The sequence below is a fragment of the Rhinolophus ferrumequinum genome, chromosome 10, assembly GCF_004115265.2.
Source record: "Rhinolophus ferrumequinum isolate MPI-CBG mRhiFer1 chromosome 10, mRhiFer1_v1.p, whole genome shotgun sequence".
NCBI lineage: Eukaryota > Metazoa > Chordata > Mammalia > Chiroptera > Rhinolophidae > Rhinolophus > Rhinolophus ferrumequinum.
Genome location: NC_046293.1, coordinates 53,385,482 through 53,403,999, shown reverse-complemented (window position 1 = coordinate 53,403,999; position 18,518 = coordinate 53,385,482). Strand labels below are relative to the sequence as shown.

General features: G+C 40.8%; 1 protein-coding gene across 4 annotated transcripts in view; it reads left to right on the top strand.

Annotated features, from left to right (window-relative positions):
- Positions 1-18,518, top strand: part of ATF7 (activating transcription factor 7) — a 79,536-nt gene that overhangs the window by 52,209 nt on the left and 8,809 nt on the right. For 3 of the 4 annotated variants that reach the window (XR_004424094.1, XM_033116423.1, XM_033116422.1), the window contains exons 3-11: positions 328-424; positions 4,383-4,501; positions 7,959-8,096; positions 10,306-10,463; positions 11,508-11,607; positions 12,137-12,250; positions 12,884-13,036; positions 15,150-15,347; positions 16,543-16,651. Coding sequence is in view for 3 of the 4 variants with exons in the window: in XM_033116423.1 (XP_032972314.1) it covers positions 328-424; positions 4,383-4,501; positions 7,959-8,096; positions 10,306-10,463; positions 11,508-11,607; positions 12,137-12,250; positions 12,884-13,036; positions 15,150-15,347; positions 16,543-16,651 (1,186 nt within the window). In the remaining variant the exon portion in view is untranslated. The remainder of the gene's footprint in view (positions 1-327; positions 425-4,382; positions 4,502-7,958; positions 8,097-10,305; positions 10,464-11,507; positions 11,608-12,136; positions 12,251-12,883; positions 13,037-15,149; positions 15,348-16,542; positions 16,652-18,518) is intronic. The other variant, XM_033116424.1, reaches the window with a different exon arrangement.

Below are 18,518 nucleotides of genomic sequence, written 5' to 3'. Positions count from 1 at the left end.
GGAGCCTTCTGCATGGACCCCACTTCACCAACAAGCTGTCTATTTCTCCCATTTGGACCTAATATTACAGAGCAGTTGCTGCTGTGGTCTTCCTCTTCCTCTCTCCCCGCAGCTTTCTAGTGCCTTTTTTTCTCCTTCCCCATTTTATCTTTTTAAATCCATCGCCACTCATTTTTCTTCACTTTCAGTTTTTCCTCCTTTCCATTCCCGGTCCAGTCCCTCCTTCCAGAGACCAACCTTATTGCAGGATGTTTGGTAGGACATTGTAAAAGGGCACTGCGTTGCCTTTTTTTTTTTTTTCACATCTCCGTTTCTGTTTCGTTTCAGAGATTTACAAACGAGGACCACCTGGCAGTTCATAAACACAAGCATGAGATGACATTGAAATTTGGCCCAGCCCGAACTGACTCAGTCATCATTGCAGGTATTTGCTACCCCAGAAGCCACGTGCCTTGATATCACCAGACAGTTAAGATTAATACCAGGGAACAGATGTACTGGGAGCCATACTCCCCTTCTCCCATTAAGAGCCCTTCTGTGATCTGCATTTAATCAGGAAAAAGGAATACTAAAAGCTCCCAAGTTTCTATTGTGCCCTCCATTCTCTGTTAATACAAGCTTGGGCTCTGCAGTTTTTGAGGGTAGGTATGTTGAAGTTTTGTCTTAGCTTTTTTCAGTCTGTTCCCTCCTTGCCTTCTTTTTATTAAGACTTTGGAAGATTTACAGACAAAAGACGCCTTTGACATTTCTCCCTACCCACAGTGAAGGGGTGAACAAAAGGAAGCAAAGAAGCCGATCTAGTCTGGCTGTTTCTCTTCCATGGGGTGTCAGTTTTCCCCAAGCAGGCAGATTGTCAGTTCGTAAATTCAGCTTCCCTTGTGAACCCAGACACCATTGAGGGCACATTTCCAAAGCTCAAACAAGACATTTAGTCAATGGGACTTTTCTAAGCCAATTTGGGTAACCTGGAACCTCTCAGCGGTTTCTTTAGATATTGTCTTGCTTACATTATGCCATCTCAAGGGACCATTCTCAGCAACCTCTCTCAAACCGTGTAGCAGTTCTTTTTGTGCCATTTTTAGCTAGACAGACAGACAAACCAAAGTGGGCTTTTTCTTTTGATACCATGAGAGGTTCTGAGTTAGCCTGAGTCAAGCAAGCTTACCTCAATATTTAACCAATTGGGGATTTAGTTGGTGGTTAATAACTCAGGTAAGGCACAATTTATTTAAGTACTCCTGGCCAAAATACTATTAATACTTAAGATGTAGAGAAGGAGAGAGAGAGCCTTCTCTCCATACTTCTGTACATGAAGAAAGGGACCTTACTGATCTCCTATTCCTTATTAATTAAGCAAATATTTATTGAATATCTACTGTGTACACCAGGTACTTTGCTAGTAGATTGTAATTCCTGATAAAAGTAAGGACACTGTCATTAATGATCCATAAGAAAGCCTGGAGGAGGTCTTAGTCAAAAGTGGATAGGGTATAAATGGATATGTAGGTAACACATATTTAAATTTATTAAGTTGGCATTTATACATGAAAAAAAAAGTTAGTATTTACAGTCTAGTACAAGTGAATAACACAAACAATAAAAATACTAACAGAATTAATATTAAGTGGAATTAATCAGAGACATTTTGTGAACGAGGTAAATTTGAGGCAAGGTTTTCAAGTTGGAGAGGTTATTACAAATGAGTGGAAAGGCCTATGTCAGGTCTCCAGGAGTGATGAGAGAAATTGATACAGGACCGGTCCCAAGGAGAGAAAGTGTTTTCCTGTTATTCTTTGCATGCTGTTCTGGAGTTCTCATCTCGTTGCACATGACTTTACCTCTCCTATCTAGGCTGGCAATTCTTGTATCAAGTAAGACCTGGTGTCTCACATGTATTTCAACCCCTAATTGAGCACTTAACTTGGCTGTCTTTCTGTCATTCAAATCTTCATGTTGATGACCGAGTTTATTTCTTTGTCCCCTAACTCAGCTCCTTACCAGTGATATCAGTATTCTCAAAATCTTGAGTTGTTTTACTCTTTCTTCAAATTTTCTCTGTTCTGTTCCATCCAGCTCTTCCTCCACTATCCTCATTATGCTTGGATTTCTCCATAGTCTCCTAGATAGTCTCTCATTATATGTATGTATATTATGTATATTACTTTAGCTATCTGTGTATATTAGTTTTATTTCCTCAAATAGAAAACATTCTCTTATTCTCTAGAGCAAGAACCATGTCTTATATTTGGGCAAAATTCCTATATTCCTGTTTCACTCCTCCTCCATCTTGCATTCTTTTGAAAAGCTAGTCTTCCTTAAATTCTTCTCCTCTGCTCAAAATCTGCCATTATCTTCCTTTTTTCTCTTACTTAAGACTATTTACACTTGGATTTTCAGGCTTTTCATAACCTAGCCCCATGGTACCTATCCAACTTTATATACAACTTATATACCTAACATGATTCTCTTTTGACCTAGGCATATCTTTTTGTCCTCGTCTGTAGATGGTGCCGCTACCCTGCCTCGGTCTCTGCCTTCACCTCTCTTATTCCTCTTATTTTCCAAATCTTCTCTTTGTACCGTCTAAAGCTATTCTTTAAGGCGCAGCTCAACTCCCACTTCTTGAAACCTCGTAACTACTCTGTCATTAATTTGTCTTTACTTAATTTCTACAACAATTTTATTTTCTACTACACAATGCATCTATTTTTTTAATATACTATCATGGCAGCTATTTTTTGTGTACTATGATGCTATCTATGTGTATTAGTTTTATTTCCTCAAATAGAAAACATTCTCTTATTCTGTAGGGCAAGAACTATGTTTTATATTTGGGCAAAATTCCTATACTCCCGTTTCTTCTCCTCCTCCACATTTATGCACAAAAGTATGCATGTAACACCAAAACACATAGAAAGTATTGAGTGAACACTTGTTGATTGCTTCAGAATCATCAGAGCAGGCTAAGGATTTTCTTACACATTTTCAGGCTGCTTGGCTGTTTGTTCAGGAATGGGAGAAGTTTGTCTGAGCCTCAGATCAGAGATCCAAAGGCCCTCTTCTGCCATAGCCATGCCCTTAGCTGCCCCATCCTGTTTCACTTGAGTTGTAAATTTTTGTGTGCCCTTGCTGAAATTCTCTCTAAGCATAAAGGATATTACTTCCACTCACCCAGGGATGGAGGGAAAGTGGCTTTATCGTTGGCCAACCAAAGCTGCCAGAGAAGCTTTTAAAACTATTTTGGGAGGTAGTGGTAACTTTTCCAAACACTCTGATTCAGAAGAGGTTTTGTTTAAATTAAAAAAAAAAAAAATTAATGTTGTTTACATGGAAAATCCCACTGGACTATTCCCAATTGATCATGCTAGAAGGAGCGATTTTAACTTCAGGTCTCCTTAAAATATTATTTAAACGGTTCTGTTTCTGTCATTCAGTCTAGTGGTTTGGGATGTGTGAGATGGATTCGTGAGGTGACGACCATGTCAAGCGAAAACCATCACAATAGAGTTCGGATCAGGGAACAAGATTCAAGTGACCTAAGAGAAAAAGTAGAAAAGGAGAATGGGAAGAGAGAAGTTCAAATCTAAAATTCAAGTTGCTTGAAAAGTTCCCATGGGTTACTGAGAGCCTTCCTCTTCCCAATGGCAGAGGCACTGTGTTGAGGAAAGATTTGTGGAGCCCCTGAGAGGATATTTTGGCTAGGAAATCTAAATCCAAATATCCTGGTTTCCGGAATTTGCTCTGGGCCCAGGTCTCTGAGCTCTATTGTTTGCAGTTTCCTTTTCTAGCTCATGATCTTGCTGTCTTGTTCCCCAGCCCCTAGATTTGCCTGGAATGCCTTCAGAAGGTAACAGACCCTTACCTCAGTGGCCACTGAAAGACAAGGCACCATTTCTAATTTGGTAGCTTTAGCAAGCAAACTCAACCATCTGATCCTCAGTTTCTTCTCATCAGATTTTAACGTCCATCTGCTTTTACCTGCTCACGTCAGACCTAGCAGGGAGTAAGTTTAAAGAGAAAATGTCGCTTAACTGTATTTGATTTTCAATTCTGGAGGTTTCACAAACTCCTCCTGGGTGGGTGGTTTTGTTTTGTTTGGGGGTGAGGGAGGTGAAACCAGCCTCTGGAAGAAAGGTGGTTACATGGATAGTCACACAACAAAACATTGTTCTGTCTTCCCTCTGCTGGCCTTGAGGCAACACAGCACAGACACCCTCTGGTGGCCTAGCACCAGCCTTCACTACAAGAGCTCCATAAAAGCAAATTTGCCCTAACAGAGACTCTCTCCAAATAGAAGAATAAAAAGATGTTCTCTGTGTACGCTAAGTTTTAATTTCAGGTCAAAACTAAAATAGAATTTCCTTTTCTTTTCATGTCTACAGATCAAACTCCTACTCCAACTAGATTCCTAAAGAACTGTGAGGAGGTGGGGCTCTTCAATGAACTAGCTAGCTCCTTTGAACATGAATTCAAGAAAGCTACAGATGAGGATGAAAAAAAGGTAAGAGGCTGGAATTTTGATGAAAAACTGATGATGTCCAGGTCTATTCTATTCTCATTGTGCCCCAGGATAATTTGCTTAATTGGTAGTACCCACTAGCCCTAGTCAGCCATCCAAGTCTTTAGGGGTCCAGAGGATGGATCAGCACAAGTCTACCCTCACTAAAAATCAGTCTTCTTGCACTTCCAGTAGAGCATTAGTTCAGTAATCTGTTTGTTTAAGTTATTTGTCTTGACTATTTTGGAGATGTTAAAAGGTTACAAAGTACTCATATTTTGTTAGATAACTTTTTCCCCCCCCAAATCCCACTCTTTTCTGAGCTCACTTCTCACCTGGGCTCTTTTTATTCAATCAGCCAGTCAACAAACATTTATTGAATTTCGACTGTTCTTTGTTTCAGTGTATGTGGCTCTTACCTTCAAGTAGCTTTCTAGTAATATTCAAGACACTAAACTTAAAGAAGTATGTTCGTTGTGCCTTCCAAAGGAGATCAACCAGGATGGTGAAAGAAATTATGTCACTTTGAGAATATTTAGCGAAATTGAGGAAGTTTTGCTTGGAAAAGAGAAGATTTAATGTGAACAAAAGTTCAGTCTTCAAATATTTGAAGAGCTTTCATGTAAAAGAAGGGTTAAATTTATTCTATCTGGCCCAGAGATAGAAGTAGGACCAGCAGGTGGAAGTTATCATAAAGTGTGTTCAATTATATGTAGGCCACTTGCTATAGACATTGTAGAGAACATTAAAATGTTGGAATCCCTCCTAATCCTGAGGTGCTGTGGTTCTGATTCTAACCTTTATATTTCAGATCCCTAGAGAATCCTTTAGTTTGGAAGACCAGAGGAAATAGTTCAAGACGCAGTCAAAGAAAAATAGTTCCCATGGTATAAGGGGTTTTGATGAAAAAGAAAAGTTTACTTTAGAATTAGAATTCTAGGACCGCACGGTGGCTCAGGTGGTTGGAGCTCCATGCTCCTAACGCCGAGGTCTCCGGTTCCATTCCCACATGGGACCGTGAGCTGCTCCCTCTACAGCTAAAATTGTGAACAAAAGCTCTCCCTGGAGCTGGGCTGCCGTGAGGTTGGCGTGAGCTGCCGTGGGCTGCAACCAACCAACTGACAACCAGTGACCGACTGCCTCAGCCAGGAGGAGCACAAGGCTCATAACACCAGCATGGGCCAGGGAGCTGTGTCCTACACAAGTAGACTGAGAAACAACGGCTTGAACCGGAGTGGGGAGGGGAGGCGGAAAAAAGGGGGGGAAAAAAGAATTAGAATCCTAGGATATTAGTCACCATTTAAAATCAGGTGTGTGTTCCATAATAATTCAGAAACATTCCAATATATCTCTCAAAATATGTACATTAACACATGTACTTCCCATAATTGCATGGTGCAGTGAGGCATGGAATTCCATCAGAATATAGAAAAGCCAGGATGTAAGAAAAAACATCCACAGGAGTTCTTTCATTCTAAGAGGAACACAGCAGGTAAATCAAGAGAGTTGTGCATGACTTTTTCCATTCAACTTAAATTTTAAGAATGCAAGATGAAGTCTCCTTATCACTGGAGATCTTTCCAAATGCTCTAGCTTTCAGGGAGCTTCTTTTCATGTTATGTCCCTCCAAGTAAAAAAGTAGGGCAACTTAGTGGCATATATTTGTAGTTCTACTTTCGAAAGGCAGAACTAACCACAGTCTTCTCATCATGCTTTTTCTTTGGAGACCCAGGTCTCTTATCTCTCAGTTGCTTCAACCTATATAGTACAATTTTATTTTACAGCTTCCCTACCTCATCCCTCCTGTCATTTCTTCCTCCCCCAAAACAAAGAAATCAGTCAAATTGTTTTCACCTGGATGTGAAGTATTTTGAACCAAACTCATTATAGGTAAATTTAAGAAAATTAGCCTCCCTTTAAAAGCTTCAGGTCTTTTCCACTGCAGTTTTAGCTCAGTTGGCACTTCTGGGAGGCCATTCATACCGTGTTTCCCCAAAAATAAGCCCTAACCGGAAAATAAGCCCTATGATTTTCAGGATGACATCCCCTGAACATAAGCCCTAATGCGTCTTTTGGAGCAAAAATTAATATAAGACCCAGTCTTATTTTTGGGGAAACACGATAGCTGGTCAGACCTTTATCTCTCGATATTTCTTCCTGTATACACGGGGGGGGTCTTCACCTCACCTTGACAGGAAGCACAGACTCCGTGGAAGACTATCTCCAGGAGTGTTTTATGAGCCCAAAACTTTCCTGAACCACAGCTTTTGTAGGAGGTGCCCCAAGGGGACTTTAAACTTGTGGTTGTATTTATGGAGAGGCCTCTCCTACCCACCACCGTCTGACTTCAGGGATCCCAGAATTAGCTCAATGGGCCTGACATTTTAGCAGTGTAGAGAAAATGAGGGCAGAAATGAAGACATCTTTGCTGTTGCTTACCCCCATCAGATTGGAGAAAAGGAACCATTGCCACCTTCTCTAATGTGGTAGACACCAGATTATCTTCAGTTTGCACAACTACCAAGAAGGTTTTTAGGGATTAAGGTAGCAAGGGAAAAGTTAGAAACAAGCTCCTCTTTCACCAAGAAGCCTAGGATATGAAAAGAATAGAACAAAGGATCTACTTTGTCATGAAACTGAACTGCAATGCCAGCCCCCCGTCATGGTGCAGTGTCAGGGCCCTCGTCTCAGATAGTTTATTGTTCCTGCAAAGCCATTTATGGCTCCACAGTTCTGTGAGGTGATCGCACCACTGCTGGAAAAGTACTCTTTTCTTTCTGGTTTTCTCCAGTCCTGCTCCTAGGACCAAGTTCTAATTTCTTTCACTAATCAAGTAATCAGCCTTTCCTTTCTTTGTTACCTCAAAACCGTATCTTCCTAATTCCTAGCCTGTAGCACCAGATTTTGGGGTGAGATCACCATCGAGCATTGCGAGTTCCCTAGAAAAGATCTTTCTTATCTTGTTTGCCGTACTTTAATAGCCGATTTGTCTTTATGTGCTATTGGTAATTGGGTAATCTAGTCATTCTGGTTGGCAAAAAAGTGTTGGCCACAGCTCTCCAGTGGCCAACAGAGCTGGTTGGGAAAAGGCAGGCACTGAATTCAGTAATCATTTTACTTTCCTGAAAAATAATAGCATAATAGTTGCATGGATTTAAATGACATCTTTTTTCCCCCTTTCAGGGTCTTTATAAGAGTTATAACAATTTTTTTCCTTTGAGAATCTTTGTACATATTCATCCATGATGAAGCAGGTGTTATCTCCATTTTATAGTTAAAATGACTTGGCCAGAGTTGTACATAAAACCTAGGCTCCACATTTCTTTGACTTGCGGTTTGGTGTTCTGAATAAGTACTGAACTTCTTAGAAGTATATTCCCTCATCTTTTAACTGGAAAGCTACAGATTCATCCTGAAGGGCATCATGGGGTTAAAGTATGTTCATTACTATCTTTAACAGGCTGCTGCCGGGCCCCTCGACATGTCTTTGCCTTCCACACCAGACATCAAAATCAAAGAAGAGGAGCCAGTGGAGGTAGACTCATCCCCACCTGACAGCCCTGCCTCCAGCCCCTGCTCCCCGCCACTCAAGGACAAGGTAAAATTCTCTACCGAGAGTCACCCACATGTTCATTAATAGATTACATTTTGATTCATTAGTTTCATAAATAGTGTGTGATACAGCAGGATTTTTTATATTTAAATAAATGTTGTTTAGAAGATTTATGTAAATTATACCTATTCTCTATTCAACCAGCAATTCCACTTCTAAGTCTATGTGGAAATGAAATTAGTGTGTATGTCCACCGAAAGAAGTATATGAGAATATATTGTATTGATAATAATCAAAAAACTGGAAGTAGTCCATCAACAAGAAAATGAATAAACAAATTGTGGTATATTTCTAAAATGGAATATTACATGGCATTTAAAACGAACTAATGATACACAGCAATGTGGATGTATCTCAAATATGTTATATTGAACAACAGAATTCAGACACAAAAGTACATTCTATATAATTCCGTTTACATCAGGTTCAAAAAGAGGCAAAATTATTTGATGATGGTAGAACTCAGAATAATGTTTACCTCTTGTGAGGAAAGGTATGGATTGGGAAGGGATACGGGTGCTGGAAATGGTCTCTGTCTTGATTTTACATATGGAAAAAGTCATTTATTTGTATCCTTTAGATTAATGCACTTTACTATATATGTTGTACTTCAATTAATAAGTGAAAAAAATCACATAATTTATAAACTGGACATTAAACAATTTAGGTGGAAAAAAAGGTCTTCCCAGAGGGACATCTTCTAGTTGACTTAAAGGCAATATCTACCAGGATTCCGAATATTATTTTTTTGAAGGAATTTTACAAAATAGTATTTCTTATAAATTTATTGAAATACAGCACATGTACAGAAAAGTACATAAATTGTAAGTATACAGCTCAGTGACTTTTCACAAAGTCTATAGTGGGTGTAACCAGCACCCAGATATTATCAGAACCTCAGAAGCCTCCTCATGCCTCTTTCCTGTCTCTGCTGCTCTGCCAGTAGTTATTAATTTTAATATCCACTTTGGATAGAGCATCTACACCTCATTTTACCCTTCTCCAAATTTTACTTCCCAAGACTACCCCCTCCATAAACATTACAACACTCCCCCCTCTTTCTCCTTTTCATCAGCAACCAGGTCCTACCGTGTTTCCCTGAAAATAAGACCTAGCCGGACAATCAGCTCTAATGGGTCTTTTTGCTCCAAAAGACGCATTAGAGCTGATTGTCCGGCTAGGTCTTATTTTCGGGGAAATATGTTAAAGGCCATCTGGAGATGTTTTCAGGGCCAGGGTGGCCACTGACAATCTAAGATCCTAACAAGTTAACAGTGGAAAGCAGTTTGTTTTATTACAATATGATCATTATTTAAACTTCTACAGCCCTTTTTGAAAGGGGTCTGGAGCTGGCCCGGTGGCTCAGGCGGTTAGAGCTCCATGCTCCTAACTCCGAAGGCTGCCAGTTCGATTCCCACATGGGCCAGTGGGCTCTCTACCACAAGGTTGCCAGTTCAATTCCTCAAGTCCAGCGAGGGATGGTGGGCAGCGCCCCCTGCAATTAAGATTGAACACGGCACCTTGAGCTGAGCTGCCGCTGAGCTCCTGGATGGCTCAGTTGGTTGGAATGCGTCCTCTCAACCACAAGGTTGCCGGTTCGACTCCCGCAAGGGATGGTGGGCTGTGCCCCCTGCAACTAGAAAACGGCAACTGGACCTGGAGCTGAGCTGTGCCCTCCACAACTAAGACTAAAAGGACAACAACTTGACTTGGGAAAAAGGCCTGGAAGTACACACTGTTCCCCAATAAAGTCCTGTTCCCCTTCCCCAATAAAATCTTTAAAAAAAAAAGAAAGGAGATAATGTAGGAGATAATGTGTTGCCTATCCCCAGTCTTAGGCCTGCCTTTTCCCATTAGAGATCAGAGGACACTCAGGCCTCAAGTTTAGAATGATTGTGAAAAATTATAGCAGTCCTTAGAATTTGTATGATAACTGCAGTGCTTCTGCAAAGATTTCAAGTGAGTTTTCAACTGTCATTCATATAGCCATTATCCCTGAAAGGGAGATCGCAAAAAGTCTTAACTCAGCATTCCTACTGAATGGGTGAATGAGGTATATAGTCCATAACCGTGGCGTGACATGAGTCACGCTCGTGCTCTTTCCAATAAATTTGTAGTAGATTTTACTAGCTACGTATTTCCCTATAAGTAGCCACTTACAGCATTTTGTGATTTGTTGGTCTCTTCTCCCCAGGAGGTTGCCCCAAAGCCTGTTGTGATCTCTACCCCGACGCCCACCATCGTACGTCCTGGCTCTCTGCCTCTCCATTTGGGCTATGATCCACTTCACCCAACCCTTCCCTCTCCAACCTCTGTCATCACACAGGCTCCACCGTCCAACAGGCAGCTGGGGTAAGTAAAGAGAGCAGGGAAAAATAGTGAAGCCTGAATCTTTTTCCACTTTGTGAAATTATTTGATGAAACAAGGACTGTTTTTGAATACTCAGGAAAACTGAGTCACTGATATTATCTCTCAAAATAAATTTTCCCTGGATAAACAGAATCTCCTTTACTTTTTGAGTAGAGAAGCAAGTATTTATTTCAGGGTAATACTTCCTTAATTTGGATGCTTAATATTTCTTCGATCTAAAAGAAGAATCCTTAAAACAGGAATTTCACCGTAATGGTGGAGGCCGCATAGGAAACTATATTTAGTTCTTGATCTCAAACAGTAGAAGTTTATTGGGGTACTACTGAATGAGGGGATGAAACCCATTAAGTCATCTTTTTTTGAGTGTTTCCTTCCATCTCAGTTAGGATTCTTAGTCTTTGTTACCCCTCATTTTGTTTGTCTATTTGTCTTCACTCCTGGCATGGCCCGTACACATTTCCTAATGAGATGACTTGAGAACTTGTCCCCAGGTACCCACAAGTTAAGAGGTTATTGTCAGGATTCAGCCTCTTGAAGCTTATTGTTCTCTGGACCCACTAGGAGAAATACAAAGGGACATCTTTTATGGGCAGGGTAGAGCAAAATGTGGAAAGGAGCAAGAGAAATTTATTCCTCTTTGGCTATCATATGACATAATTCAGCTTTGCAAAATGACAACTTTGGTCCAAGTCTCCCTTGCCTAAGGCAAGATGGAATTTATACATGGCAGTGGTAGGGATGTTTATTTAATTGTTCAAAACTCTTAATAGGATTAGCTTCCCACCCATTTGAGTTCACCCATTTGTTTAATTTGCACAATGTAAAGATCTTGCCATTTCTCTATCTGTAAGGTAAGATAAGTAGCATTCCTTGCTCTTTCCACCTTCATGAGGGTATCAAGATTTTACAATGCTGCCCTTTCACTTCCCTAACTAGAGAATACTGGAAAATCTGCTGTATTATAGGAGGCAGATCCATAGGCAAAAGGGTCTGTATTGTGACATTTCACTTCATGTCTCCTCTAGGTCTCCCACTGGCTCCCTGCCTCTCGTCATGCATCTTGCTAATGGACAGACCATGCCTGTGCTGCCAGGGCCTCCGGTACAGATGCCTTCTGTTATATCGGTGAGCTCTGTAGTTGGGGCAGCCAAGCCTACCACCACACTAATCCCTCCCTTCCACCAGAATGCTCATAAACACACATGAGCCCCAGGGAAACATGGACTGTGGTCTGTATTAGTTGAGCGTGGCAGCCTGCCCAAACACTTCACTAACCTCTGCCAATCCAGCACTATGGAACACTAGATAAAGACTCATCTGGACAGTTGGCTCCTGGTCTAGGAATTGATCTTGCCAGCCTGCTGATTGGTTGATTTCACTTGGCACTTAGCACCTCCCAAAGTGCCCACCGCTTTCCTCAATACACAGCCCAGCCTTTCCCATAGAAATTGTCACAGCACTGAAGAATTGGATTCCCTATGCTGTGGTGTTCCCTGGGGGAAGGTATTTCCCAGGCTGTCCCTGCACACCCTATGGGAAGGTCGCACAGAACAGACCCTGACATGCCAATCTCAAAGGCATTTCATTTTGGGAAGCTGTTGCCCACCAATAGTATTATGTTCCCTTCTGGTTCTTCTTCCTTCTCTTGACCCAGCTGGCCAGGCCTGTGTCTATGGTACCCAACATTCCTGGTATCCCTGGCCCACCAGTTAACAGCAGTGGTTCCATTTCTCCCTCTGGCCACCCGATGCCATCAGAAGCCAAGATGGTGAGTACATCCCAGCCTGGGGCAACAGTGGCCCTTCTAAAAGAAGTGGTTTTATCAGCCTAGGTTGCTCAAGCGAGCCAAACAAAGGAACCTTCTGAGACTTGCAAAGTTACAGACACCTTGTTGTGAGGTCTGTAGGAGACAAGACCCTGATTCCGGACTCCTGTCTCCTCTCCTCTACCTTTAAAGTCTGGTACATAGACCATGGCAGTGAAGAGGCAGCACAGATTGTTTGGAGTGGAACACTCGCTGTTTCAGTTCCAGGGTGACAGATGGAGGGTGGATGAGTGGGCAGAAGAGCTGGCCAAGAGGTGTATAGCTGCGTAACCAGCAGCTGGCCCGGTTCCAGGAGAGAGCTTTCATCTGGACTCTATTGCTTCAGCAACCCCCACCCTCCAACTGTGCCCAGGATGATAGCCAGGGAACAGAGTAGGCATTTTAGGGATCCAGGTGCACATTCTCTCTCCCTGTCGTTTTCTTTTAATTCCTCCGTTAAGGGAAAATTGGTGTGGAAATTTTAGCTATCTGTAAGGTCAGTAATAAAATCTAAGCCCACTCTTCCCACGCTTGAGAGAATCACTCTTAACAAGCTTTTGTTTTTTTGTTTTTTGTTTTTTAAATCTTTCCCCACAGAGACTAAAAGCCACCCTAACCCACCAAGTCTCCTCAATCAATGGTGGTTGTGGAATGGTGGTGGGTACTGCCAGCACCATGGTGACGGCCCGTCCTGAGCAGAGCCAGATCCTCATCCAACACCCTGATGCCCCGTCCCCTGCCCAGCCACAGGTCAGTTGGGTGGGCCCTTGGATGGGGGAACTAGCTGTGTCACCCTTATTCTTTATGTCCTATGTTTTTCAAGGAGCAGAAAAGTTAAAGAATGGATTTCAGTTTTCTAGGCATCTTCCTGAGCTTTGGTTCTTGTTGACAATTTGACTGTAGCAAAATGCACCATTCTTTATCCACCATTGTGTTATATTTACATGCAAATAGACTGGATAATGCAGAACTGTCACAGAGGAAGTCTCAATTTTGGTTTTTTTAAATCTATATGTAATTAATGTATCTACAGAACCCTCTAAAATGTGACAAAACCTCACTTCAAACTGCTTTGTGCACCAAAGGAGGCTCCCCTTGTCTCTTTCCCATCTATTAAATCTTACAACAACAGAAAAACCTTAATCAGTTTAATCTCTTTTTATCATGGAGAAATTAGATGCCCAATTCTTTTCTCAAGGAGCCCTCTAGTAAATTTCTTTGAAGACTGAATAGGTCTCAGCTCTTGTATTGTCTGTGCTGGACAGGTGACAACAGCCTGAGATCGGTTTCTAGAGTTGCATTCTTTGCCCAGCCTCTTTCACTGATGTCACCATGTGCTTCATCAGTTACCACCACAGGTCCTAACATTTAATGGCCATAGGCTACCTTAAAGCTTGACCAACAGCAAAGCCTTCATTTGAGTTTTCTTGTTGGAAGCTAGGCCTTCCCAGCCTTGTGGAGCCCCTTCTAATGCCAGTCCCTCGAGATGGTAAAGCAGTACCAGCTGTGCTGCTTTGCCTGTTGAGGAAATGGCATGACTTCCTTTTTAGTCCCCACTGATTCCTTTTCTCCTCATTCTTCCCTTCTGTCTCTCAGCCTGTTCTTTCACCTCCATTCTAATCTGCATGAGTTACTGAGTTGCCGATGAGAGAATTAGAATCTATCATTTCCTTTTCCCCACCCTCCTACTGCACCAACCTTTACATGTGCTTCAGTGAGCTCAGGACAAAGAGGAAATTTAAAACGGCAAGAGAATTTGTGTAAACCTCCCTTACTATAGTGAGAAGCAATGACCCACTGCCTCTAACTCATTAAATTAAATTTAAAATTTCCTACCCCATTTTTCTTTTGGGAGAGATAATATTAGTTTGAATAAATAAAATTATCTCTTGATTATTTATATAAATGGAGAACATGATTCAGTGGGGTCTGAATTGGAGAATAAGATTCTATTTTTTATAAGCTCATGCTTATTCTCATGCAACTGATAGGAGCTCAGGCATTTGGGAACTACCAATATAGATGTTCCCTGGTAGCAACAGATCCAGGACAAATTTATTTTTGGCGTTGTTTTACAGTATATAGTTTCTTTTATACACATGGCTTACCTCCCCGCACTTTAATTTTTGCTATTATTATAAAATTGGTCTGCCTTTTTGAACATATATGAGCTAACATAAAGGGAAGATGACCCAAAAGTGCCTTAGTGACAAGGGACACTATAAAGTTTAAAGACAAAGACAGTCTTCTATCACCAATTTATAAAGAAATTAAAAATGCTTTTCTGTTTAAAAATAGAATAGAACAAACAAGATGAGGGAGGGGTTGCTGAGGACGATTAATAACTGATTATGCGTATAAAGAATATGCTAATCCTTATCTCTCCGTATTAGCCTATCTCACTGGTAGTAAAATATTTTCTGAAATTTATTGTAGCACCCAATTGTTTGTATATATTGCGTGCCCAAATCAGTGATTCTTGAACTTTTTTATTCCACAGTCTCACTTAAAGTTCCCAACACCCTTCTTTACAATTTCTCTGTCTACAAGATTCCCTATTGCTGTTAAGAAACAAAAAGTGATCCTACTTTCATTTTGTCTCAGAAGTGATCAGTTTCCAATTGAACTGTGGTTTGTCTAAGTGTGGGACTGAGAAGACTGGGAGGAAATAGGAGGCAGAATGAGGAACTAACACAAAATGAGAAGCTAAGGGACATAGTGATGAGACTTGCTGTGGTTACAGAGACGGGTACATCGTTTTACCAGATCTTTACCAGATCTTACTAATATACCTAACATCAGGTTATATTTGGAAAGGATTGCTGTTCCTTTCACATAACTCCGCTTCCTTCCTGGGCTACAGGTCTCACCGGCCCAGCCCACCCCTAGCACAGGAGGGCGCCGGCGGCGCACAGTGGATGAAGATCCAGACGAGCGGAGGCAGCGCTTCCTGGAGCGCAACCGGGCTGCAGCCTCTCGCTGCCGTCAAAAGCGGAAGTTATGGGTGTCCTCCCTAGAGAAGAAGGCAGAGGAACTCACTTCTCAGAACATTCAGCTGAGTGTGAGTGGGTCCTGGATGACTGTTGGGATTGTTGAATCTGGAAAGTGGAAATGAATCAGAAAAAAGTGGGACAACTTAGTAGAAGATGGTAATTCTTTAAATTGGGACAGATCCAGAAGACATTCCAGGAAGAAGGCAGAAAAAAATCCCTTGACAGAGCTGAAATCTCTTCCCCAGGGATTGGAAAAGACCATCTACTCCAAAATCTGCTACTAGAATGAGTCATCGATAGACCCATTTGGATGAAGAGAGATTAAGCACCTAGGGTGCTCTTTTAAGTCAGAGTAGACTCTGGCAGGGGTCATGGAACCCCCAAAGGGAAGTGTCTTTGCCCCAGATAATGCAGCTTAATATAAGAAAGAAAAAGCCACACAGCACAAATAGAACAATTATTATCCTTATATTTTCTTGAATATTATTTTCCCTTCTGATTATTTACTAAAATATTTCATTACAAAGGTAATATTTAAATATGTTTATATATATAACATATTTGTAATATACACATACAAACACAGACACAGATGTAGAATAAAAAACAAAGTCCCTCTTCAGTATGCCTTTCCCAGACTCATTCTCTTCCCTGTAGGTAAGTTTGTTGTGCATCTGCCAAACAAATATGTATTTATAAATGTTACTTTCATTTGTAAGTAGAGTCAGGAAGGTACTGTGTGCTTGTTTTAACATAACGAGGTTAACAGTATCTCCTAGAGAGCTAATCATGTATATAGAAGAGCTACCTCATTTTTTTAATAGCTGTATAGTTGTACATTCTATAGTGTGGTTATATTATAAGGTATGGATATGTATAATGTTTCTGATTTTTTGCTAGAACAGCAATGCTGCAGTGAACATTGTATGCTCTTGAGTAGATCGTTCTGTTAAATAGATTCCTGGAAGCAGTCTTTCTTAGAGGACATAACGCATTATTAATTTTGGTATAATCATATTTATCCTAAATAGGAGTAATTTTTCTATTGTAGATTCCTACTTTATACTGTAAGCAGCTCCTGTCATTAAATGAATGATTTTACTGATCCTGGGCTGTCTGAAACCTTGCTGGATCAGAAGTCTTTCCCAGATTTGGGAGAGGAAATCCAGGCAGCATTCTGTCCTCACTTTGAGGGATAGTCACTGGGGGTTTGAGAGTGGAGGATGAATTTTCTTGATACTCTTTTCTTCCCTCCCTCCTCAGAATGAAGTCACGTTACTACGCAATGAAGTGGCTCAGTTGAAACAGCTGCTGTTAGCTCATAAAGACTGCCCAGTCACTGCACTACAGAAAAAGACCCAAGGCTATTTAGGTGAGTGGCTCACAACCCAAGCAAGGTCAGTCATCAGTTATCTGCATGTTCTGAGTGTCTCCGCTGCTTATAATTTCATAACTCCATGCTGAATGTTCTGGAGGGCTCCAAACTGATAAGTGAGCAGCCTTTGTGGAGCAACCAGTCATAAAAAAAATTTTTTTTGAGAATATAAAGTTATGCTAATTATCACAGTTGGAGATAAAGGGTGGCAGTATTTATTGGGTTCCTTCTTCGTGTTAGGCACTCTGCCATCTTCCCAATTTTCTTACAAAATAGATATTTATCTCCATTTATACACAAGAAAACTGCACTCAGATTAGTGACTTACCTGAAGTTACACAGCTGGTGAAGCAGCAGAGCCAAGATTCACATTCAGGTCTTTCTTATTCCAAAGACACCGCCTTGGCCTCAAGAGGATATAAACAGCAGGTGATACATTAGGGTTTATTAAGAATTGGGATTTGGGGAGGGTGTGTTTTACCTTTCTAATGATGGGTTGATGTTGGTTTCCATTTGTAATCTATGAGCACATATAATATAGTACCAGGAAGAGATAGTCACAGTTGTGCTATCACAGTTGTGATAATTTCACAATCCTGAAATTTAAATGATTGTGAATAATTTGCTTATGGATGGTAAAAGTCAATAAATCAAATTTCCCATACAAATTAAATAAATTTGTAGAAATATTAGCTATCGAATTATGATATATTGTAATATTTTTCCACTGTCTTTATCATTTCACAGATGTGTTCCCATAGAAAAAGAGTAACCACATCACTAATTTTAAACATCTCTATTTTAATTTTAGTTTGTTCATTCATTTATTAAGCAGATATTGATTGAGCTGTTCTGTGCCAGGGACTATTTTATGTGCTGAGGATATAATAGGGAGCCAAATAGGTTAGATTAAATTCCCTGCCCTGGAGGGGCTTATACCGTTTCCCCGAAAATATGACCTAGCCAGACAATCAGCTCTAATGCATCTTTTGGAGCAAAAATTAATATAAGACCAGTCTTATAGTAAAATAAGACCAGGTATTATATTATATTATATTATATTATATTATATTATATTATATCATATTATCAGGTCTTACAGTAAAATAAGACCGGGTCTTATATTAATTTTTGTTCCAAAAGACCGGCTCAGTCTTATTTTCAGGGAAACACAGTATTTAATAAGTGAAACAGACAGTAAATGAGATAAATAAGTAGAGATATATGGTATGTTAAATAGATGAGTAAAAGCTTGGAAGAAAAAATAACACAGGGAAGAGAAATAGGAAATGTTGGCAGCAGGGTTGAAAGTTCAGATGAGGTGGCTTTTGAATGAATAAGGAAGTGAGGGGGCTAGCCATTCATTTATATGGGAGAAAAGTACTACAAGCAGGAGGAAGGGCGAATGCAAAGACCCAAAATGGGAGCGTGCCTGGCACATTCTAGGAATATCAAGGAGGCTGGCACAGCTGGACTGGGGAGAATGGGACTGGACAGTGGTTGGAGATGAGGTAAGGAAGGTAATGGGCGTGTCTGTGTGTGGGACCTCATCTGTCACCGTGAGGACCTCAGCTTTGACTCTGCATTGACCAATAGACAGTTTTCAGCAAAGCTGTGACATGACTGATCAGACTTGTTTGAACAGGATCACTCTGTTGGAGAGTACAGGAATGCACAGGCAGAGAAGCAGGCAGTCCATTTAGGAGGCTATTGCAATCATATGTGCAGAGATGATGCAGCCTGGGGCCAGGATGGTGGTAGTGAAAGTGGTGAAAAGGGGCTGAATTCAGGATATTTTGAAGTTAGAGTGACAGGGTTTCATGATGGGCCAAATGGGGCAGTATATGAGAAAAAGAAGAATCAG